The sequence below is a fragment of the Argentina silus genome, assembly GCF_951799395.1.
Source record: "Argentina silus genome assembly, chromosome: 22".
NCBI classification, from domain to species: Eukaryota; Metazoa; Chordata; class Actinopteri; order Argentiniformes; family Argentinidae; genus Argentina; species Argentina silus.
The window spans coordinates 6,982,961-7,008,390 of NC_139676.1; the positions used below are offsets into that span (position 1 = coordinate 6,982,961).

General features: G+C 44.9%; 1 protein-coding gene and 1 long non-coding RNA gene across 3 annotated transcripts in view; both read left to right on the plus strand.

Moving 5' to 3' along the window:
- The first annotated feature begins 7,053 nt into the window (after positions 1–7,053).
- Positions 7,054–9,269, plus strand: LOC310822101. 2 transcript variants are annotated; one of them, XR_014554892.1, is made up of 4 exons: positions 7,054–7,187; positions 7,609–7,761; positions 8,091–8,249; positions 8,826–9,269. It is a non-coding gene; the product is annotated as an uncharacterized lncRNA (long non-coding RNA). The 2 variants fall into 2 exon arrangements; XR_014554893.1 differs by having other exon boundaries at positions 8,109–8,249.
- Positions 9,270–11,912: 2,643 nt separating this feature from the next.
- Positions 11,913–25,430, plus strand: part of LOC310821487 (SEC14-like protein 1) — a 37,178-nt gene continuing 23,660 nt past the window's right edge. Inside the window, exons 1-2 of the mRNA XM_083693561.1 lie at positions 11,913–12,432; positions 14,078–14,167. Coding sequence (XP_083549687.1) covers positions 14,105–14,167 — 63 coding nt within the window. The 5' untranslated portion in view covers positions 11,913–12,432; positions 14,078–14,104. The remainder of the gene's footprint in view (positions 12,433–14,077; positions 14,168–25,430) is intronic.

Here is a 25,430-nt window from a genome sequence, read left to right on the forward strand (position 1 = left end):
GTCACTGCTGTGAAATTGACTACTTGCATAGTGAATCTGCAGTGTGACAACATTGGACATGATTTACAGAAAAACTTATGATACTACTCATTCTCTTTCATGTTCACTGCACTTGTTAATGAAGATTTTGTACATACATCATATATTTATGTTACATTTTCCTGTTTTTATACAGTATGCTTTTGAATACAGGAATAGTTCTGTTGGTTTTGTACAGTGTTGATTTTAAACATCAATGTAATGTTGAGTGTTTTATTTCAGAATTAAAGCGTTCAATAAAATGTTATAAAATGAGCCCTCAAGTGTGTCTTAACTTCTCTCTCATTCTCCTCTCCTCTCCATCACTTTGGACAGTGTCACAGCGACATAAAGAAAGACTGTATGTCACCCCTGAAGTGAAGAGTCACCTCATAAGACATAGAACTCAAATCAATCACATTTAATTGTATAGCCCTTTTTTGTCAGTTATTTCACAAGGTGCCGACCGTGGACCACCCTAAAAAGGAAAAACTCTGCAGTGACAAGAGGACCTTTGGAGACAGTGCCAAGCTGCTATCAGGCAGGTTGTAATCAACTTTGTTCTAAGGGCAGAAAGAATCAGATTCAGGGCAGAACACATCCAACTGGTTTCTTAAAAGTCAGTGGGCGGAGTTTAACAGATGCACAACTTTTAAAAACATGGTGGAGGTTCGATCTGTTTGAATCTTGTAAATTAAACCTTGAGTTACAAGTTGTATCATTTTAAAAGCATTATTATGTTACAGTAGTCAGACACATGAATATCTCTAAGACACAACTGCTCTCGTGACTTGAAACCAAGTAAAATATAGTAAGCTAGCATTGACATGTTAAGCTAATCATAGCAAGCTAGCTTGCTAAGTTTTAGCAACCCCTTAGCTTCTCATGTTGAACTAAGAAATATAACTAGCTAGGTGTCAAATATACAAGTCAGCTAACATTTGCTTTATTGAAATGTTAAGTTGAATAAGCTATATTAACAAATAAAAAAATTGATAGAGACAGTTAACACGTAAAATGCTAAGCTAAATAGAGCTAGCTGTCTAGCAGATAGCTATCTCTTACTGATGTTGAGTCATAGAGCTAGCTAGCTATGTCTCAAATATACCAGTAAGTCAGCTACAACTGACTTTATAAAAAATATTTAGTTGAATAAGCTATATAAACTTAAAAAATGAATGTACTGTTACACTTCCCTGGGGGGCAGAAACGTAAAATGCTAAGCTAAATGTAGCTTAGCTGAACAGAGAGCTACACCCTTGAATTATAAAATAGAAATACGCTGATAAGTCATCTCCCACTTGCTTTATCAAAACATTTAGTTGAATAAGCTAAGGGGTGTTTTAGGCCCGACCTTTGTCATGCTCATTAAAGACACAATCCGTAACTTCAAATACGGACAAACGGCGGCACTGACACAAAAGGATAGGGCTGGAAAAATTGTACAACTCATTGATATAGATCTGTACTGACAGTCTGTGACATCAACAAACTGACTTTTAAACATATTTTGATTTGTTTACGTTCTTGTTGTTTGTGTTATTTTCTACTGTATTTACACAGCCAAAACAATAACGAGACATATTTCTCTCTGAAAATGTATTGTTTGGTTTGATTTCCTCTGTTATCGTGGACTTGACGTACAGCCATGAATTGTATACTTAACTATGATACGATTAGTTTATCAACACCTTGATATTGTCTAGGGTAGATGCCAAGTGGGATGCTTGGGACGACCCTACCCTAAACCCTAACCTTAACTCTAACCCATAGACTTATCCTAACCTTAACCCTTACCTAACCCGTACCGTTTGAAATCTCAACTTCAGTGAGCTGACTTCAGGGTTGGGTCGTCCCCATCCCACTTAGCATTTACCATCTTTCTAGGGCTGCCACTTACGGTCACGGTTCTCCCTTGAGTGAATATTACGATTTTTGTGGTGGTTTTGGATGAATTGGTATTTATTTCTGTATTTGTCGCCGACATTAGATACACACAGGTCCAGTTTTCGGGCTAAATATTGAATAGATAAACCGTAACTATTTAACCATTGGGGGACTTAGAGGAGGTGAGCTTGTTGGCAACTGTCAGTCAAATTTGACAGTTGTGACCTGTCAACACGAGCACGTGCACGTCCTCCTCTACTTCTCTGGTAGCTTGCTCGCTCCAAAAACCTGACAACCTGACAGTTAGTGCATTAAATTCATATCCATATGAAAGGAAAGAAACGTGTCTGACCTTTCCCATTGTTTGACCAATTCTTCTTCGGGTATAACTGACATTTGTTTTGTTAAAGAGCAGGAGCTGAGTTTTCTCTTCCGTGTATCGAGCGTGCTGACGTTTTATCGTGGAGGCGGAGCCAGGTGCGTCAACAAAAGTGGCACTTTTGTTTTTTACTTCAACAAATTCATTAAAATAGACCTGTCTTTTCAAACACAATGAGCATCTAGGAGTGTATATCAATCTGTGTATATCATTACAATGTACACAGCATTTTGTAAAACTTGTCTTCAGTGTGTTGGCCTTGATTCATTTCTGGTTGGTTGTCGCCACCTAGTGGGCACTAGATCTACCTAATCTCAGACTGTTGCTCAATAAAGCACTGAGCACAGACCCTACATCACGTGTTGATGCCTAGTATGTATTATGATTTCATCACGTGCATCACGTTTCAGTTATTTACTCTCAGATCAATAAAGTATCTTATATCCGCCTGACTAGGTTTATCAGCTACATAACTCATTAACATCAATGATAAACACACACACACACACACACACACACAGATGTTGAAAAAATATAGAGTTGTTATTTTGTACTTTGCTCAATTGTCACGGAAATACCTTTTCATTTACGATAATTTGTTAATGTTTGAAAATCTATTATTGTTTCCTTATGGCCATGTGAGATAAGTGTATAAAAGTGCTTCTCTTTCTCTGGTTGATCAGAACCTGAAGAACTGACCTGAGATTCACTCTCTAACAGGTAAGTCCTCTACTCACCTACACACTCTCTTGGAGAGTTACTGGCATACCTGTATTTGCTGTTTTAAATGTTGTCTTTCAATGAATTCAGATTCCTAGCATTATTATCCTCTAATTGTTATGTGTGTCTTCTTTTCAGAAACCTATCATCACCATGACAATGTTGACCATTTCTCTGCTTCTCTGCGCTGCCGTTGCCCTGAGTGTAGCAGGTATGAGAGACAAGACCAAGATTTCTTTTCAATTTCTGTTTCTTCCTTCTTTCCTTCCGTCCTTCCTGGCATTTATTTATTGCAGTTTTATCAATTTATCCTGTAATTCTTTGTAACTCAAACTTCAGGTGTCCGTTTATATTGTTTGTTTAGTAGTTGAGGTCCAACTTTGACTCTAACTTTGCCTGTTCTTGTTTCAGGGCCTGTACTGGAGGCACCTGTGGAAGGGCTCCCTCCTCTTGGTGAGTGTGTGAAACTCAACCCCTGGTAGAAACAGAGTCTAGATGTCCGGTCGTCAGGTTTTAGATGTTGATGAAACTCCATGCTTTGTATCTTTAGTGTTTGGTTCTGCTCACGCAGTGCCGCTCTCTGTTACAGGGCCCTTACTGGAGACTGACGTGGAACAGCTCCCCCCTGTGGGTGAGTGTGTTATCAGTTATCTGACTGTCAATATCTATACGAGGCAACAGGGTTGGAGTAAAATGTTTTCCCCTTCTGAAAACAGTGTCCTTCCCTTGACAAATGCCTACTGTATGTTATTGTAGAGTTTATGGGTGATGAGGGATACAACCTGGAGCAGAGGCCAGAGATCATGAATGCTGAACAGCCTCTACCTCTGGGTGAGTCTACTTTACTATGTTGGTTCTCTGTTACAAACAATTCTGCTATGTTGTGTTTAATGAACAAGGGCCTGGTGTTTAGTTACTAGTTATGTGCAGTAGTTATGGAAGCCTATAGTTTGAGTTTGTACCCTAAACAACCTCTTCTTACAGATACAGTGATCTTTGAGGAGATGGATGCTGAACAGGGATTACCTCTTGGTGAGTGTGTTTTCCTGGTTAAAGTGAAGAGTGTACATCAAGTTTAAAACAAATTATTTTTAATGTTGACTGTCTCTATCTTCTGAGGGGATATGATGTATAAAGAGAACCATCCTTTTGGTTAATAAAATACATGTTTTGCTCTCATAGCAGAAACCCTGGAGGATGCAAATGCTGAGCCAGAAGTCACTCTTGGTGAGTGTTTGAGTCACAATCCATGCTGTACATCTGTAAATTGTCAGTTACAAATAGGGACAGGAGTTTTTCCATATGACCATATCGTCTGATCCAGAAAACCTCTGGGCCCTGGTCATACACTATATAACTATAGCCCTGAGTTTTTCCTGTCAAGGTAATTTGGTCAGGGAAGTCTCCTGGCCCTAGTTATACAGTAGGGTGTGTATTGACTGGACGTGTCTCTCCTCCTTACAGAGGAGCTGGAGAGGATGGAGGAGGAGGAGGGGCCACAGAGCAGGAATAGTTGCCCCTCCGGATGGTCCAAGTATGGGTCACGCTGCTATGTGTTTTCCCCCCTTGAAAGGACATGGGGCGAGTCAGAGGTAAAGCTGTTTCACTGATTCACCGATTTACAGTGAATGACACCTGTGTACCAAGTAGTTGTTATCTGCTGTGTCCCATTTCTCCACTCAAATTAAATTAAATAATGACTCAATCTCACATATACTCTTTAGTTAACATGTAAGGCTACTGTAAGTGAACTCATGTGTCTCTCTACCTCCCTCCCCCTCTCCCTATGCACCTCTCCCTCCCCCTCTCTCTCCAGAGGAACTGTGTGTTCCACGGAGGGAACCTGGCGTCAGTCCACAGCATCGGAGAATATCACTTCCTTCAGGACTTGATATGGAGACATACTGGTGATTTCCATGCGACCTGGATCGGTGGCCAGGACTGTACCCATGTACGTATTCATTTACCTATCGGTTATGTGTAAAGCAGGGGAGGCTTGTGGGGGTAGAAATCGGAGGATGGGCTCATTGTAATGTATGGAACGTAATGAGGAACGCTACCAAACACGTGTTTCATACCATTCCCCATTCCATTCATTACAATGAGCCCGTCCTCCGATTTCTACCTCCACCAGCCTCCATTGGTGTAAAGGCACATCTTTAGGGCATTTCTGCTTTATTGGGATAGAGACAGTAGATATTGACAGGAAGGATGAGTGAGAGAGAGGAGGGATGACATGCAAGATAGGTCGAGGGTCGGAATAGAACCAGGTTCCTTGCGATTACGCGGTAAGCGCATTAGTGTGCTACGCCACTAAGCGCCCCATAAAGGCACATCTTTAACCAGCCATGAGAACAACAATAAGGGTGGATGGCTTGTGATGAAAAAATAACTGAAATACTGAAAGAATTGGTGAACAGTGAATTGATGAATGGATGATGCCTGGATGATGAATGAATGATGCAAAGTAATAACAAAATAACAAACAGAGTTTCAAAAAGCATGCTGAACTGAACTGGCCTGATATCATAACTTATCACACAGTCATAATTCACATTACAGAGCCGAGCTGAGCTGAGCTAAGCTGAACTGAACTGGGCTGGCTCTGTTACACATCCACTATAGTATTGTAGTTGTACCGTTACAGTGCTGGAAGGGCACAGTATGGTTCAGGTTGGCCCTTTAATCTGTAAAGTCCCTGACTGAGCTCTTCCTGTCTCTTACTCAGGAGGGCATTTGGCTGTGGAGCGATGGGTCCCGATTCTCCCACTCCAACTGGAACATAGGAGAGCCTAACAATCTTGGAGGAGAGCACTGTATCCATATGAATTGGGGAGGTACTATAGAGATATTTATTGTTTTCTTCAAGTAAATATAGATCAGTGCCTTTTATGTGATTCAAATGAATCTCAACCATTATGCTCATTAGTGTATGTTGTATGTCACTATTCAGAATCTTCACTTCATTTTAAACAAAATGATGTTGTCAGTCTGAATTCTTACCAGCTGCACCCTGGTCTCTTTGTCTCCTCTCTCCAGACCAGAAAAACTGGAATGATATTCCCTGCAGCAATAAATACCCCTATGTGTGTTCCCGAAGACTGTGATCTCTCGGACGTCACTGCTGTGAAATTGACTACTTGTCTCTTTCTTATTGAGAAATATATTATTTTGAATAGTGAATCTGCAGTGTGACAACAATGAACATGATTTACAGAAAAACAATGATACTCATGATATTACTTATTCTCTTTCATGTTCACTGTACTTGTTAATGAAGATTTTGTACATACATAATATATTTATGTTACATTTTCCTGTTATATATCCAGTATGCTTTTGAATACAGGAATAGTTCTGTTGGTTTTGTACAGAGTGTTGATTTTAAACATCAATGTAATGTTTTATTTCAGAATTAAAGCGTTCAATAAAATGTTATAACATGAGCGCTCAAGTGTGTCTTAACTTCTCTGTATGTCACCCCTTATCATCACAACACATGTTTTTAATGTATCCTTTATTTAACCAAGCATGGGCTCTTCTACCAGTACACACTTGAAGAGAAGGGTGGAGAAATGGGACGCAGCATTTGGTCCACTGTTATTTATTGTGAGTGACACGTGTTCCAAGTGTTGTGGTTTGACTGTGTACTGTACTATAGAGAGCGTCTCAATAACACAGGTGACATGATGTAGCAGGCTAAAGTGAACCTTTCCCAGTGAGGGAACCTGGCATCTGTCCACTCCTTCAGAAGGTCATTGACAAGGGTTAGCTTCTCTGCTTCAGCCGCCTCATGCTACTCCCCAAGCCCCACCACCACTATCTATCTATCATCATCATCATCATCATCCTTCTCCTTCTCTTTTACTTTGTTTTCCAACTCTGTGGTATCATGCTGCATTCCAATTCTAATTCTGATAGACACAACCGAACATCTCATCACTAACAACTACATATCCCATGCCGCAACACGTTCCATGATTGTCTCGACATCCGTGATTGGTTCATTTCTCGTTCAAGAACCCTGTTTGTAATTTCTCCCGGAACAACGCCTTGTCGCCGTCCTTGTGAGAGTGCACCCGTAGCGCTTTGTACCTTGTTCCGATATGTAGTAAATTGTGAGCTAACTAAAGACATTAAGGGATGAAGATGGCTACACGCATGGAAAATATATTAGGATATGGTAAGAAATTGTTTGTAGCTAGCCTATTCAACTGGCTGCCTCGTGTATTGCCTTTCAAAAAGTTAGCTAGCCAGGACAACAATTAGCTAACGTCGAGGACTTGCAGGGGTCACTTGGCTTGCGAGCTAGCTAGCTAACAATTTGTTAACTTGCTTTTGCTTTGTCTCGCTGATGAATGAATGCAGTAATTATTGACGTTTACCGCGTTGTATGTTTTCTTCTTTTTACAACTTTGCTACATGTCATGAAAGACGGATTAGTGAAACGATGGCCGGTAGAGGGCGCTGAGGTTCCATTGTAAATGCATGGTACTTTCATGGGACACCGAAATGGGGGGGGAGGGGGTGATTGTTCCTGTCAACGCACACCTCATCGTTGATTATCCGTTACATATTTAATGTCCTGTCTCTCCCACCTGCAGTTATACAGCATGTCTCAAACTACAGTCAGAATTTTCTGTAGTTGACATCACGTGATTGAGGGTGAAACTCATTGAGAAGAACTGCGTGACCATAGCGATGAAGGTGCCAACATCCAGGAGTCCTGTTCTGTTATGTGCGATTACACAGCCAGGGTAAGTACATAGCTTGTAGACTGTTTATCTAATCTGGTCCTGGGCAGCAGCTGCTGTGTTGGAACTGTATGCTGCAGCTAGTCCTGTGGGACCTAGACTATAACAGAGTAGGCCCACTGAGGCCTGCCTTGGCAGTTGCAGGTGTGAGCATGTACACAGCTGTTTGATGCTCATGTATGATACTGCACACAAACATTCATATAGAAAATGTTGTTTTCCTTTTCCCCTTTCAATTCTAATATTTGGCTAGACTGCTCCTGTGGCTGTTTTACACTTCCACGGCTTGGATTTTCTTTCCCATAATGGCGGACCTTGTCTTTTTAATACAGTTCACTTCCCATCGGCAGGGTTCCATCATGTCTCAAACTGCAGACGGAGTTCTCATGTAATGGAGGCTGAGGGACCCATTGAAGAGCTGTGTGGTGGCGAGTAAGGAGCCAAAATGGAGGGTTCGCACTCGCCTGTGTTCTAATGGGGTTACAGGCAGGGTAAGTACCAGCAGCTTGTGGACTGTTGTCACTAAGAAACGTGATTCCTCCAGTTGCTCCTTCTCCAAAAGCATTGGAGGAGAATATCTAAGGGGTGGAATGTAGATCTTCTCCAACTCTGTGTATTGGTTAGGAAGCTAGTGGAGGATGTGAGGAATCTAGTTTTCTAACAGTTGTGAAACGGCTGGATTGTAGCTAACCTGGTCCTGGGCGGCAGCTGCTGTGTTGGAACCGTACGCTGCAGCTAGTCCTGTGGGACCTAGACTATAACAGAGTAGGCCCACTGAGGCCTGCCTTGGCAGTTGCAGGTGTGAGCATGTACCCAGCTGTTTGATGCTCATGTATGATACTGCACACAAATGTTTTTTTTCATCTTATTTGTAAGTAGTCTGTTCCTTTTCCTCCACTTGCCATAGAGTATGTTGAAATGTGTAGCGCAAAGGCAGAATTGTGGATCCCCAAAAAAGCATGTTTGTCAGTAAATTAATTCCATGTCACTTGGACTTAACCACACGTTTTAACACTTATCATCTTGAGTAAATGAGTTTCTGACTTGTCTTTGTTTGAACCCCGAAGGAGGCCATTCCCAGTGTGGCCTGTTGTGTCCGGTCCTTTGATGCGTCAGGTGGTGTCCAAGCCCTCAGGGTCTTGGTGTCTTATTGGACCGGGACCTCAAGACCTATGCAGTTGTCAAGCTGGGTCTACCAACTGTCAACCTTTCAATTGAATTGTCTGATTTTAAATATTAGTCATCGAAAGGACACTGACATGTCCTGGTTGCTGTCTCCTCAAGTAGTGTACTTGCGATTGTTTATTTCTGTGGTCAGTTGCTGACTTATAGTAACAACGGTGCTGCTGTGTCCATGCCAAGCTGCCATTCATGCTATGACCTTGAAGCCATGTTGTGGGCTTTGTAACCACTTAACTGTCAGCCAAGTCAATATCACACTTGTACATGCTGTTCCTTGTTGAGTGCCAATGAATGTTTCTCATTTAAATGTCACATTTTGTCACCAATAAACCTCCAAAATGAGTTAAATGTCTCTGTTTCAGTGTTCATGTGAGTATTGACTAGCTTTATTTGAAGTGCTTTAACGCAGTCTCAATCCACTACACAGAGAAAACAGTTTGAGTAGTTTATTTGTCACTCCACAATGAAACGTCAAAACAAGCGCATGTAATATACAGCATGACATCACATGCTGTATATTACAACATTTGATTTGGTTATTGTATCTCAACACTTGAGAGTAACTGTCTCAGGAGAGATGTTTGAACCGCCCTCTACTGTAACCTTGGTGTGTATTTGATGGCAGACCTTGGTTGAGGCAGGACAGACCAGGCCAGGCTAGTGTGCTTTTGAGACCTAATGCTATCATCCTTTGCCATTGGTGCTAAATCTCTTTAGTAATTAGGATGTGTGTATGACTACAACTCCCCAGCCAAAGCATAAACTGAATCCTGTGTTGGTGACTGAGTGTCTGTAGATAAAGCATAGGCTCAGTCCAGTGTGTGTTTTGCCAAAGCATAAGATCAGTCCCTAGATTTTGTCTTTCTGTCTATGGCCAAAAGCATAAACTCTGTCCCCAGCTAAAACCCAGTCAGCCATGTAATTCATACAACTGTTATAAAATATACTTATAGTGATTTGAAATCCTGATGTTTGACACGTGTGCACTCAGGCGACAGATTTGACAGATGTGTTGAGCTACATCAAATATTGTTCTGCTTAGTCAGTGTCCCTCGGTGCTCGTGCCCGAACTTCATGCAGATTATAATGCACGCACATGTATGTAGGCTAAGCTTTGATTATTTATTTATTTATTTATTTGTTTAATAAATGGAGCAGAAATGTTGTGGCTGAAATTCTATCATTGGCCGGCCGCCTCGCCTCGCCCCTCTCCTTCTCCCTCTGACTCTGGACAGTCTCTGATCCAGTGTTCCTCCGACTTGCACCGATAGCATCCTGTTGGCCTGTCGCGTGAATGGTCATTGTATCTGCCGTGTCCGCGCCCGTTACCTCGGGCCTCCCTCTCCCTCTGCTGCCCCTCCCTTGGGCCTTGTAGAAGTGGTTCAGTTGGGCCAGCTGTAATTGCGTCTGTACCAGCTGTAGTCTTGTTTCCCTCTTCTCTTTGTTGTTATCCTTCTTGGCCTCCTTCTCCTCGACTACTTTTTCAGGGTGTTGTATATAGAGCCAGATATCTTTCATTCTGCCTGTCTCATGGATAATGCAGCTTTTCTTCACATAATCCTGAATGTCAGGCAACAGTCCCCTTATCAGATTGTGTTTACACTGCTGTTCCCATGGGCTGTCGTCAGCCCCGTTCGGTCTGTTCCGGCCACTATAATCCCCGTAAACCTTTTCGAAACGTAGTCGATAGTCATCCACTCGCTCGCCCACGTTCTGTCGGCAGCCGGTGACTTTATCCCAGTTCATTCTCATAGGGAAGATTTCTCTAATCCGTGCACACAATGCGGTGATGGCCCCTTGGTGTTGGGAAACCGGCCCATCACTCCATGTCATAGACTGCCCTTTACCATTGTCCATTTCAGTTCGAGGGCTCTCATTAACACTATTTAAATCTCGTCTGTGTTGGGTTTGTATTGGCCAATCATCAGCTCAAGAGCAGGGGCAAGTCTGTCTCCCCCTTCCCGTTCCAGTTTCGGCAGTGCTGATGCGATCTCCCTCAGGTCGCCAGGAGACCAGGGACGATACACCAAGACGGTGGCCGGTTGGCCGTCGTCTCCAGCCCGCGGGTTGGTCACTTCCACCATGGGGAATGGCACAGAACATCTGGTGGCATGTTATTTTACCTTACCGTAGACTATTTTCACCGAAGACTGAACAAAAAAAAGCTTGAAGGCAACATCTGGTTTGTGTCAAAAAGTGAAGAGTTGGGAGTCATGTGTCTTTTAGAGATCACCTACAAAGCCTCCATTGACATGCTCTGCTGTATGTTCTGATAGGTTCAATCTGATCCAAACCACAGGACCATTAGATTAACCCCCCCCCCCCGCCCCCCTTCCAGACCAAGTATACTTCGTTAACATAGGAGATTACACGTCAGCCAAATGGTCTCTCTGTGTCAGTGGAGGCTCGTGGAGGTAGCAATTGGAGGACAGGCTCATTGTAATGCATGAAGTGGAATCAGGACTGGTATCAAACACTCCCCTGCTCTGTCAGCCTATGATAATTGACTTGAATATGAGATGAATATCATTATGTTTTTGATTAGAAGGATCAATGTGGTTAAGGGAAGAGAATGACCCGTGCAAAATTAGGCTTTCAATACTGTATTCGTTGTGCATTGGTGCAGTGGTGATGGCAGCAACGACAGCAGTGATAGTCTCTGCATAGCATCGCTTTATCCTCTGTTGCCACCACAGAACAAAAGGACAGATGATAGCTGTCATGCCGGCATTGCCACATGCAACAACAAAAAACATCTCAAAGTCAACACAAGAAATGACATTCGCTCACGTGAAAATGAAAAGAGGACGAGTGGAATTTTGTGTGAGCGCAACGCGGCACTGCTGCGCGCTCGTCGCCTGGAAAAAACTGTGTGCAAAAGGGGCGGAGCATCACTTGTCAAATAGGAGAGAGAGAGAGAGAGAGAGAGAGAGAGTGTGTGTGTGTGTGTGTGAGAGAGAGAGAGAGAGAGAGAGAGAGAGAGAGAGAGAGAGAGAGAGAGAGAGAGAGAGAGAGAGTGTGTGTGTGTGTGTGAGAGAGGGGGAGAGAGAGAGAGAGAGAGAAAGAGTGAGAGTGTGTGTGTGTGTGTGAGAGAGAGAGGCTCATGTCAAACACACTCATTCTCTCTCTCCTGCCCTCAAACAGATCTTTCACCGGTCTCTTTAGCTCGATTCATCTGGAACCTTCTTGGCGAAAAACCCAGTTTGCTGTAGTTAGCAAACGTATGCTGGTTAGAGTGCCGTTGTGAAGATGAGTCGTTGTTGCCATCATCAGCATCAGGATTGATGGATGGCTAGCTAGCTAGCATAACAGCTAACGCGTTCAGCAGCATTGGTTGTCACAGCTGTCATCACTCACAACGACCCGGCGAAGTGGAAATCAAATGGTATGGGAATAGCTGACTGCAGTACCCTGTCCAGAGGAAACGAAGAACAGCGTAGTGTATCGGGAGTGAATCGACATATCTTGTAGGAACTCGATTATTCATTGTCGGTGAGTACCACTGTCTTTATTAAAACCTAGTACCAGCAGTGAGCCACAACTGTCACTGACAGTTTCATCCAATGTTCTGATTGCAGTGACAGTGTCGTTACAAGCCAGCTCTTGCTGTGTGTGTGTGTGTGTGTGTGTGTGTGTGTGTGTGTGTGTGTGTGTGTGTGTGTGTGTGTGTGTGTGTGTGTAAGACAGTACTATGTAGTGTATAACATTAAAAGCATCATGCAGCAGGAACTTAGTGAGTAATCTTGATTTTTAGAAGGGTTCAGCTGTGGCGACTGCTAAATGTTTTTTGTTATTATCCATTGAATGCTGCTGACTGCTTCCCCGTGCTGTAAGCCTATTATCCTAACATCACAGGGAGGGAAGAACTGTCTGTCTGGTTGTGGTTTGTGTTGAAACATCATGTCTTCTACCTCCTTTGACTTGACCTTTTGTTCAACAGGGAAATATCAACCCTCTGAAAGAATGACGGTAATTGATGTTCAGTAGAGGAGGAGTCTATGTACTTGGAGGAGTCTATGTAGATGGAAATAGTCAACTATTACTGTACTGTAGCCTTGTGATATGCCATAGTCTGCTTTCCCACCCCTTATCCCCGAGAGTAATGCAGTAATGTAGTTTGAGTAGACTGTCTGGAACTATATAGAATTTTACAAATCAAACTAAGTGAAACGGAGCAAATTCCTGTCTGGTTCCAGGCTATGAGCCGACACCAGGGGAGGCTGGGGGAGGTAGAAATCAGACGACGCGCTCGTTGTAATGCATGGGATGGAATGAGGAAATGGCATCAAACACATGTGTCCCATTCCGTGCCATACAATATGCCCATCCTCTGATTTCTGCCTCCCCCAGCCTCCCTTGCGAGACACCTCTTATTACAATGCTGTCCCTGGCAGCGCAGCTGCTGACATCTTCATGCAACTGTTGCTGTTATGCAACATGCGTCAGTGTGTTGATTAAAACAACAACACTGACTGACTGAACACACTGTTCAAGGTGTGCTGTGCACCTTTGTCTTGGCAGGTATCCTGCCTCTCCTTATTGTGTTTGGAAGGCCCAGAGAGCAACAGAGAGCAATTGTCGGCAAATAATTCTACTAAGTTCTATGTTTTGTTTTGTTTTGAAATAAGTAACTACCGGTAGTCAGCAGCAGTCCCTAGTGTTATCCTAGTGTGGCAGTGCTATCCCTATGCAGTGCAATTGTGTGTGTGTGTGTGTGTGTGTGTGTGTGTGTGTGTATATGTATGTGTGTGTGTGTGTGTGTGTGTGTGTGTGTGTGATGTATTGGGAAGAAATGCTACATCCATTGATCAGTGAGATACGGTTCCTCGCCCACGGCAGAGGAGACTGCCCTCATGCAGTCTATCACTGAAGACAGCTCCAGGCTCCTAGCCAGCTCCTTTATCACACATACACGCACACACACACACACACCCACACACACACACACACACACACACACTACCCGTAGGTCCATTCAGAATAATAATACTGCTTGTTGGCACCTTCAGCCATGTTTGTTTTGTCCTGGCAGCCCAATCTGTTGAAACCTGGCCCCTCCTCTCACCAAGGGCTTAGCTAATGATGTGATTAAAGTTATGTAAGTGCTAACTTGAGATTGTTTGTTTTGTTTGATCAGGTTGTTGGCACCAGTGTGGTTCCCACCATGGTGCAGAAGTACCAGTCGCCCGTACGGGTGTACAAGCAACCCTTTGAGCTGGTGATGGCGGTAAGTGTGTGTGTGTGTCTCTCTCTCTCTCTCTCTCTCTCTCTCTCTCTCTCTCTCTCTCACCTGCCTGTGACCTCTCTGTGAATGTTACATACACTTATGGTTGGGTGTTATAAATGGGTTTCTGGGATCACCTTGACGATGGTTGGTGGCTGGTTGTTTGAATGGTTGAACTGGAAATGGTTGAACTTGGACAGCACACACACACACACACACACACACACACACACACACACACACACACACACACACACACACACCACTCCGCATTATGATATGAGCTGTCACTGGTGCTGCCCGATACACTGTTAAGAGATTGTCTTAGGCTATAACAAATCCATTAGTTGTAATGCAGGGCTGGTTTTTCTAGGTGTGTTTGCCAGGCAGACCACTGCAGTCTTTGTGCATGTTTGAGCTGCACAGATTATGCACGGATAAGCAGATCTTCACTATGTTATACTTGTTGGGGCATTTAACCGAACCATTTGCAGTATGATGATTCTAGAATCTGCATAGACCTGCGCAGAATCTATCTGACATCAGGTACGCACTTATTCTAAACCATCTTAAACCATGCTCACCCTATCTCAGGCCATTGATGGTAGTCTGAACATTGTTCAAGCAGCTATACAGACACTGCATCACCTTGTCCCTCCACTCCTGTCCCTGCAGAGCCAGATGGCTCCATGTTGAACAGAAGTTCCACAGCTGGTAGTTGCTGGTAGTCCATTTGCGCTGTTAAAAATTCAGCACTTGTGCATCTGGGCTTTTAGTGAGCAGTGGTATTCCATTCCATTCCATGCCCGTCCTACGATTTCTGCCTCCACCAGCCTCCCCTGGTAGGCTTCTAGTATGAACTCACACACTCACACACACACACACACACACACACACACAGAGGTGAAGGCATGTGTTAAGAACAAAGGCGGGAGCTATAGTCTGTCTCTCTCCATCTCTCTTCCAGTCTCTTCCTCTTCCACTTCCTCTCTCTCTCTCTCTCTCTCCCTCTCTCCATCTCTCTCTCCATCTCTCTCCCTCTGTTCAGCCTAGTGAGGACAGTGGAGCAGGGATGTCAGGGAGGGTTCAGTGGAAAAACACTGGCGAACTCACAGTCTCCACAGTGTACGCACACACACACACACACACATACACACACACAGCCTCTTCATGGTATATACACACACACACACACACACACACACACAGCCTCTTCATGGTATATACACACACACACACACACACACACACACACACACACACACACACACACACACAGCCTCTTCATGGTATATATACACACACACACACACACACACACACACACACACACACACACACACAGCCTCTTCATGGTACACACACACACACACACACACACACACACACACACACACACACACACACACACACAGTAGCTACATGACAACACAGGAGTCTGGGGAGCTGGGAAGCGGATGTTAACCCACTAAGCAACACTACAGTGGATCATGCTCTCATTAGTGGTTGTGTTACTTCCTGATGACAGTGTTGCGTATAATGTAGCAAGGTGGAAATAGTTTCATCACGCTCGTTAGCCAATCCTGTTTCAGTGTCTAAGCCTATAAGGCTTATATGGCTTATATGGCTATATGTTTGCAAGGCTTTAGTTCAATCCAAGCCTCGTTTTACGGGAATTAAACCCTTTTGAGTTAGATTTCAGGGTTCTCCCCAGGCGTTTTGAACAAGGTGGCGCCGGATTGCGTTATCAAAATCCACTTGTGTTTTATTCTATGTCAAAATGCGCTGAAAATACTGCTAAAACGCTGAATTAACTAACATTCTTTGGGGAGAACCCTGGATTAATCGCAGAATCTCTCTTTATGTATGCATATGCAGGTGCTATTTTCTCCCTGAAATGGGTTTTCTTCTGGAGCAGTGGAGGTAAATCTCCTTAGTATAGGGCTGGCTCCTGGCCTGGCCTGGCCTGGCCTGGCTTGGCCTGGCTTGCCCTGGATAGAATAGGAGCACATGGAAGAGATATATGGTTTAGTATGTTACATCTTAGCCTCATCTGCCTGTTCTACACACTCAATACCTCAAACTGTGTATGTGGGGGCGGACTGCAGACACTGCAGGGTAGCCTGGACCGAATGGTGTAAAACAGCGGCTGATGGCTGCTCTTATTGACACCCCAGTGAGATCACACAGCCCTGCAGCACTCCAGCTCCTGAATCCCAAACCAAGCCTTAGGACCGTCTGTACAGTTGTGTAGATCTGAGAGGAGTGGATAGGCCTAAGCCTAGGCTAAGCAACATGGCCAAATGTCTATTTATATCTGTTCCACCTATCAGAGGGCAGGATGGAGCTAACTTTACACTTACTGGTGTTCAATCCTCTCTGGTTTCCACAAGTGTCTAGGGAGTAGGGTCTAGGGGCAGGTTCCTAGTGCGTAGGGAGTAGGGGCTAGGAGCTAGTGCGTAGGGAGTAGGATCTAGGGGTTGATTTAGGATTTAGGGTGTGTCTCTGCTCTGTGCTCAGCTGAGGCTTTCACTTCCACTAATAGGTGCATTGTGCGATGAATGCGTTCTTATAGAGATTGATTTTGAGTGCGGACACACTTTGTTTGGGTAGGGCTATCGATTGTGCAATGTTGTTCTCTCCGCATAGCTCTTCCTCAATAGGCTGTTGAAAGTTGTCAGCCAATAACGGTTTCTCTTCTGCCGTTTAGATTATGTTTGACATTCTGCTGGGTGGAATGTGGTGCTCTCTCTCTTTCTCTCCCCCTCTCCATCTTCCTCTCTCTCTCTCTCTCTCTCTCTCTCTCTTTCTTCCTCTCTCTTTCCTTTTATGCAAGATTTCCCAAAATAATATATTAATTTGAGGTTATTAACCTCTCCTTCCTCTTTACTCCACTGTTTGGAAACAAACTGTCCGTTCTCTTGAAATACCTCAGTCTTAAGGGGTGCAACTGAAGTGCTGCATTCCAGAGTCTTTACCTTTTAAACCTTGGAAATACCTTCCCTTGCTCTAGATGACATACAAGGCCTCTTTACCCTATTGAGCCCTAAGCTCCCATGTGAGGTGTGAGGCTCTAGCAACTCTGTCATTGGGCAAGAACCAGGAAGGAATGTACAGTAAGCGTCAACAATGATCAGTCTGGGTTCTATCTTGTCTCCCGGCTGTTGTTTTGTTCCGGAAGATCCCGTGTCACCTCTGTCGTCTCTCTCTGATGTTAGCTGCATCAAACAGGTCTCATAGCGATGCCTCGGCTGTGTCTGTTGGTTTAAAACAAACGGATTGAACAACACAGTTATAACATGTAGTACCTATCGCCCCTGATGGTAATGATCAGAAGTGACAGGTCTAAAGTGAAAACCGTGGTGCTGGGAACCTTTGTAGTTTCTTCAAGGACCTTTTACGCCCCTTTTGAAGACATGTAACTAGAAATGTTAGGAAACACTGAACTGATGACTGCTAGAAAAAGATTAGACTGCTGTCTTGAGGGACTCAAGCTAGTTTCTGGGCGTCTGTTTAGAAATGACTGTTTCTATTCCTGACGGTCAGTTCGGGGGGAATGACAGGCCTAGCGAACACACCGCTGCCTGGAGCAGCAGCAGCAACTCCAGAGAAAGTGACAGATTACGTGGCCATTTTAGAGAACCGCCGACCGCAGAACTGCAGCAATAGGAAACTCTTAACTTCCCCTCCAGTTTGGGAGAACTCAGCTGACGCGAGTAAGCCAATGCCATTCTTCTGAAGATTGTGTCCATCATCATAGCTGTGCTGTACTACAACAGCTCACCGGGGCGTTTGAATTCAGTACATACCACACATATAAATGTCACGGGCAGGGCATGGCAGGACACACACACACACACACACACACACACACACACACACACACACACACTTTTCATACCCTCCACTGACATCTCACCGTGAGTTTAATGTTGTTCTAGAGGGAGGAAATAAAACAACAATGGATGGATAACATGGTTGTTTGGTGGGCCATGTACTATTTATTGTCCTAGCCCCCCGACCCCCGCCCCCCCTTCAGCCCTGCTCCCCCAGTCCCAGTCCAGACTCCTGCCGTGCCGTCGCCACAATAACAGGAAGTGGAGCCGATGTTGTTGTTGCTATAATCACCCCCCCGCCCGTCACGGAGCCCCATGACATAGTGTCCCCCAGGGAGGAAGAAGGGGATGAATGTGGGGACTTCAGAAGAGACACGACCCCTGTTTCTACTGTCTCAGCCCCAAGAGCAAGTTCTTTTCAACCGCACATCTGGGATCAGATTACCCTATTCCAATCCTTACCCTATCATTTAGGAGGGATAAAGACATGATCTGACCCTAGGCCAGTGTTTAGTGGTCAGGGCAACTTCTTCCTCTCTGACGCAACCACCCCCAACCACCCCTCTCTCCTGAGGCCAGTGGTATTAGAAGAACGTAAGCCTAGCCTAGCCTAGCCTAACCTGCCCATGTAAAGTGAATGGAGGGGCTGTGCAAATCCGCTAGCCTTCCCATGTAAATGGAGCCGGTGTGCTAATCAGCTGTAACCTAGCCTAGCCTGTTATCACATGTTACTGGGGGGGGTGTGCTAAACAAGCACATGCTACATCATTGCTACGGGACACAGAAATAAACACTGGCATAGAGGAAGTGAAAGCCTCAGCTGAGGGCAGAGCAGAGACACACCCTGAATCCCAAGTCAACCCCTAGGCACTAGCCCCTACTCCCTAGGCACTAGCCCCTACTCCCTACTTCCTAGTCCCTAGGCACTAGCCCCTGCTCCCTACTCCCTCGGCACTAGCCCCCACTTCCTACTCCCTAGTCCCTAGGCACTAGCCCCTACTCCCTAGGCACTGCTCCCTACTCCCTAGACCCTAGGCACTTGTGTAGACCAGAGAGGATTAAACACCAGTAAGTGTAAAGTGAGCTCCATCCTGCCCTCTGATAGGACAAAGACCTAGCACCCTTCGTGCTGTGGCTGTCCTCCTATTACTGCTGGAACGGAGGGTGTGTTGAGCTCTGCCAGCCTGCTGCTGCACATCTGGGCAAGGTTAGACAGGCCAGGGGTGATGCCCGCTTTAGTCTAATCCTCTTTCTCTAGACAGAAAAACGCTGACGGTTAAAGATGCCATTGGAAAACGTGGTTTGTGTGTGTGTGGCTGTGAGGGGAGGATGGGAGTGAGTGAGCGTTGGCTTGCCAAAACCGTGTGTGGCATAGAAAGGCCAGCGGACATTTCCATGGCACATGTCAGAACAGAAGTAAAATATTTTCTGGGATTGACGTCATTGGAGGGATGATGCTGTGCTCTTTTGATGTCTTTTTGGATGAAGGCTTTATGCTTTTGGTCAGTCAGGAGTGTCTGCTGAGAAAGGCTTGGAGTTAGAGTGGTAGGGGTTATTGTACTGTGGTTCTGTATCAGACAAAGCACCGAGCAAATGCAGAAAGAGGGGGTAGGAGAAAGAAAGAAAGGAAGAAAGACGGGGGGGGGGGGGGGGAAGTGAGAGTGTGCGAGAGACAGAGAGAGAGATAGAGAGAGAGTAGCCTAGATTATGTGTTCTTAACCCTGGTGAGGCTTTGGCCTCTCTTCCAACCATAGCCCTTTCATTAATGAGGAACAATGGGAAGGGGGAATTGCTCATGGAATCTTTAGGGAAAGGGGGTTTGTTTCAGTCGTTTGTGCACTGGGCACTCAACTCCCCTTGGGCGAGGGCAGGGCGTGTGATTGGCTACAGAAACGACTCCATGACTCCATCGATGACATAACTGTGTTCCGTATGCATGTTACCGCGGTCTGATTATGGGAATAACAACCGCTCCTGGCAACGCTGTACTGAGCTGGTCCACCACACACACACACACACACACACAATTTTCTCTGTGTCGCTCCCTCTCTCGCTCTCTGCAAGGTGTCTGAACCCGTGCCAAACGGGCAGCAGGTCTGTGTGTGAACAAGGCCTCTAACATGCCTAATCAAACACACCTGCCACGCATTAGTTGGTAGCTGGTGTTTACCTGTGCTTTAGAACCTAGTCTCTTATCTCTTATCAAGGGTCTAGAGTCATTGACCCTATTCCCATTTCAAGAGTGAGACCAACCACAAATCTCTCCAGCCTCATTAAAAGATAGTCACCATTGAACCATGGAGATAAGAAGTAGGGTAGGGCTGGATGTAGCCTGCTAGCTTGATTCAGGTTAAGGCTGGATGTAGCCTGCTAGCTTGATTCAGGTTAAGGCTGGATGTAGCCTGCTAGCTTGATTCAGGTTAAGGCTGGATGTAGCCTATTAGCTTGATTCAGGTTAAGGCTGGATGTAGCCTGCTAGCTTGATTCAGGTTAAGGCTGGATGTAGCCTGCTAGCTTGATTCAGGTTAAGGCTGGATGTAGCCTGCTAGCTTGATTCAGGTTAAGGCTGGATGTAGCCTGCTAGCTTGATTCAGGTTAAGGCTGGATGTAGCCTGCTAGCTTGATTCAGGTTAAGGCTGGATGTAGCCTGCTAGCTTGATTCAGGTTAAGGCTGGATGTAGCCTGCTAGCTTGATTCAGGTTAAGGCTGGATGTAGCCTGCTAGCTTGATTCAGGTTAAGGCTGGATGTAGCCTGCTAGCTCGGGTTGAGCTCTGCTCCCCATTGTCCCATCGTTTGCTGTGAGTAAATAGGACAACTAAAGCATTTCTCTGTGTACCGCCCGGCCCCTGTTTTCTAAACCAGGTTAGTGCTGTGCTGGCGCCGACCCGTCTGCCACCCCCTGGCCTGGCATGGTGCTGTAGCATAGAACATAGAACATAGAACTCAGTGTGACATCACCATGTGTGCCCGCCACCACCCAGCTATCCTGCCATGACCTGACCCACATCCTCCCAGGTTTAGCCTACTTCTCTAAAATTATTACAGAGAATAGTGGAAACTCTCGGGTTTTGTTCTCCACCATTGACAGACTACTAAATCCAACCCCCTTTGACGCACTCAGTCAGGCATCTGCTTTGAAATGTGAAGAATTTTACAAGCTTCTTCAAAGACAAAGTCACCTCTATAGGGGTGGGCATTGCTAATACAGCTAATAAGTTTGGTGACACACCCAAAAACAGCCCCCCGAAATTGAGATTTTTTAGCAATATTACGCAATCTGAACTCAGCAAAATTGTAACTCAGACCAGCTCCTCACCATGTGCTCTGGATCATTGGAAACAAGTATATTTCCTACAGGCTATAAGACTGCTGTAGTAAAACCTCTACTTAAAAAGTCAAATCTAGATAATACTGTCCTTAGTAATTACAGGCCTATGTCTGACCTACCCTTCATGAGCAAAGTACTTGGAAAAGTGTTTTTTAAACCTTCCTCAATGAAAACAGTATCCTAGAGAAATTCCAATCAGGTTTTAGATCCAGTCACAGCACAGAAACAGCCTTTGTCAAAATAGTAAATGATCTTAGACTTGCTACTGACTTAAACCAAGTGTCAGTCCTTATTCTTTTAGATTTGAGTGCAGCATTCGACACCATTGATCATAACATTTTAATTCACCGCCTTGAGAAGTGAGTTGGTCTCTCTGATATTGTCCCTGTATATGCATCCATTAGATGACATCATTAGTCAACATAATGTTAATTTCCATAGATGATACCCAACTATACATTTCTGGTGAGCCAACAAACCCAGACAGCCTTTGCTCCCTGACTGCCTGTTTGACCTCCATAAATCAGTGGATGAGTGACAACTTTTTAAAGCTGAATGAGGATAAAACAGAGATACTTTTACTTGGACCAAAATCAAAGAGAGACACCGTTTTTAGTAAGCTCCGGAGCCTGGCTCACCAGACCAAATCACAAGTTAAAAGTCTAGGTGTCATTTTAGATTCGGATTTAAGTTTTAAACCCCATATTAGTAAAGTGACCCAGACAGCAGTCTTCCACCTGAGAAACGTTGCCAAAGTACGGCCATTTTTAACAGAACAGGATGCTGAGAAACTAATTCATGCTTTTATCACTACCAGGTTAGACTACTGCAATGCCTTTTTTACTGGTCTCCCAAAAAAGTCTGTAAAGACATTGAAACTCATACAGAATTCTGCCGCTAGACTTTAACTAAGACCAAGAAGAGAGAGCACATCACTCCTGTTTTAGATGAACTGCACTGGCTCCCTGTTTCTTTTAGAATTGATTTTAAGGTCCTTTTAATTACCTACAAAGCTCTTAATGGCATAGCACCTTCATACATCTCTGACTTTTTAATATCCTATCAACCACAAAAAGCCCTTAGATCCTCCAATGCTGGTCTTTTAATCGTGCCCAAAGTACTCCGCAAACAAAGCGGGGAAGCTGCTTTCATGTATTATGCACCGAAATTGTGGAACGCCCTGCCCATGTATATCAAACAGGCAGGCTCTGAGGACATTAAAAAAAACAAAACAAAAAAAAACATACCTTTACTGGAAGGCTTTTAGCTAACCCATTTTTAGCTTGTGCTTTATCCCCTGAACAAGGTTTTATTTTCTTCATTTTATTTAATGTATTTCTACTAATTTGTTTTAATTTATTTTCATCTATGCTGTTGTATTTATTTGTTCATGCCATATTTATGTTCTTGTTTTAATGCTTCAAATGTAAAGCACTTTGAGCTGCATTTTAAGCATGAAAGGTGCTATACAAATAAAGTTTATTATTAGTAGTAGTAATAGTACTTCAGCCTTGCCAGTCTACCTACCTCTGTCTGGCCTGTTGGATGTGCCGTGGACAGATGGCTTACGTCTCTGTTGTGGTGTTAATCCCCTCTTAAGCCCTGGCGATTGAAGGTTTCTCCCATCCTCCTCCTCCTCCTCCTCCTCACCTTCGCCATCATCTTCATCCTCGTGGCGTTGCGTTTGAGGGAGAGCTTCGTCATCTGATTAGATAGCAGCACAGTAGCTTACAACCTGGGGAGGCTGGCGGAGGTAGAAATCGGAGGACGGGCTCATTGTAATGCATGGAATGGAATGGAATGGAATGAGGAATGGTACCAAACATCAAGCATCAAAGGAGGGTTCATAGGAACATGGCAACATTAGAGCACATCTCTATCCTGTCTTGTCACTGACCTGTTCTCTGGCTCCCACTTCTTTTCACCTTGTCCCCTGAAGTGTGCACTTATGCACTCGTGCACTTGCGTACTCCCCCAGCATGGACTTAAAAGCCACGGGTTGGTGTAGGCCTAAGCATGGACTCTTAACACCAATCCTATGCTTTTACCGACAAGTAGGGGATTAGACAAGGGCGCACTTCAGGGAAAGGAGTGGAGCATTGCCCACAGGCGTTATGTTGGCAGTGAGAGCTCAGTGATTTAGGTGGCATAGCCTACATGGCGACCTGTTATTTTCAGGTTTACAGGGACACTTTCCCTACCCCCTGTGGCTGAGTAACAGCTGTGCCAACAACAGATTTGAATTCAGAATTTCCTTTCCCACCGGTATTCTGAATGGATCGGTCAGCGTTCTGGCTCTCATTCACAAAGAGTGTTTTATCACAGCCTTGGGAGAACAGCTTTTCTTACTGCATTGTGTGTGTGTGTGTGTGTGTGTGTGTGTGTGTGTGTGTGTGTGTGTGTGTGTGTGTGTGTGTGTGTGTGTGTGTGTGTGTGTGTGAGTGTGTGTGAGTGTGTGAGTGTGTGTCTGTGTGTGTGTGTGTGTGTATATGTGTATGTGAGTGAGTGTGTCTGTGTCTGTGTGTCTGTGTGTGTGTGAGTGTGTGTCTGTGTGTGTGTCTGTGTGTGTTTGTGTGTCTGTGTGTGTGTCTGTGTGTGTGTGTGTGTCTGTGTGTCTGAGTGTGTGTCTGTGTGTATTTGTGTGTCTGTGTGTGTGTGTGTCTGTGTGTGTGTGTGTGTCTGTGTGTGTGAGTGTGTGTCTGTGTGTATTTGTGTGTGTGTGTGAGAGAGAGAGAGAGAATGGTGCTGATGCTGAGCCTTTCATTCACTGATCACAAGACTCCCACTGCAAGGTCGAGATGCTGCGGCGACGACACCCCTCCCCCACTCTGCATCTGCATTGCTCTGCCGTGCGCACACACACGCACACACACACAATGACCGTTAGCGTATTCTGCACCCACATGCACCCATCTGCGGCTCTGTGTAATGTAATGTGACTCACTCAGACGTAGGTAGTTGAGGATGACGTTACTGGAAATATTTGTGTGTGTGTGTGTGTGTGTGTTTGTGTTTGTGTCCTCCCCTGCATTTTCATATAGAGTGTGACGTTTGATGTTTTCAGGTGTATGAGTGTGTACATTTGTGTGTGTGTGTGTGTGTACTAGTATATGAGTGTGTGTATCCTTCCCCCACCATCGCCCCCGCTCATTCACACACACTGTGACAGTGCTCCATTAATCTGCTTTGACGCAGTAAGCACCAATCACCTGGGCCCTGCTCCCCCTCCCCCTCCCCGTCCCCCTCCCCCCATCCCCCCCATCCTCCCCCCATCAACTGGCTCCTGACGTCACGCCAGCCTTTCCAGGAAGAGATGAGAGAAGCTCAGTGAACCTCTAACTTTCCTGGAACTGCAGCACCATTTACCATAGACAGTCAATGAATAGGGCATCCATCCATCCATCCCATAGACATCCATCCATCCATCCACCCATCCATCCATCCATCCCATAGACATCCATCCATCCTTCCCATAGACATCCATCCATCCATCCCATAGACATCCATCCATCCATCCCATAGACATCCATTCATCCATCCCATAGACATCCATCCATCCTTCCCATAGACATCCATCCATCCATTCATCCATCCCATAGACATCCATCCATCCTTCCCATAGACATCCATCCATCCATCCATCCATCCCATAGACATCCATCCATCCATCCATCCCATAGACATCCATCCATCCATCCTTCCCATAGACATCCATCCATCCATCCATCCCATAGACAGCCATCCATCCATCCCATAGACATCCATCCATCACATAGACACCCATCCAATGGAGTTATGATGATGCCCAGTTTCCCATAACAAGCCAGGGCAGCGCCAGTTTCCTGTCAGGAAGGCTGTGCATCATTGCCCAAGGCAAGATATACAAATACCCAGTTTCACTATGAGTCAGCGAGGAGGGGGGCCAGTTTCCTTCTGATAGTGAATGAAGATCTGCTACTAGTTTTCATTGTAATGAATAAAATGGGGAATGGTATCAAACATGTGTTTAATACCATTCCTCATTCCGTTCCGTGCGCTACAAAGAGCCCGTCCTCCGATTTTTTTCTGACCTCCACCAGCCTCCCCTGTAGTCAATGACGA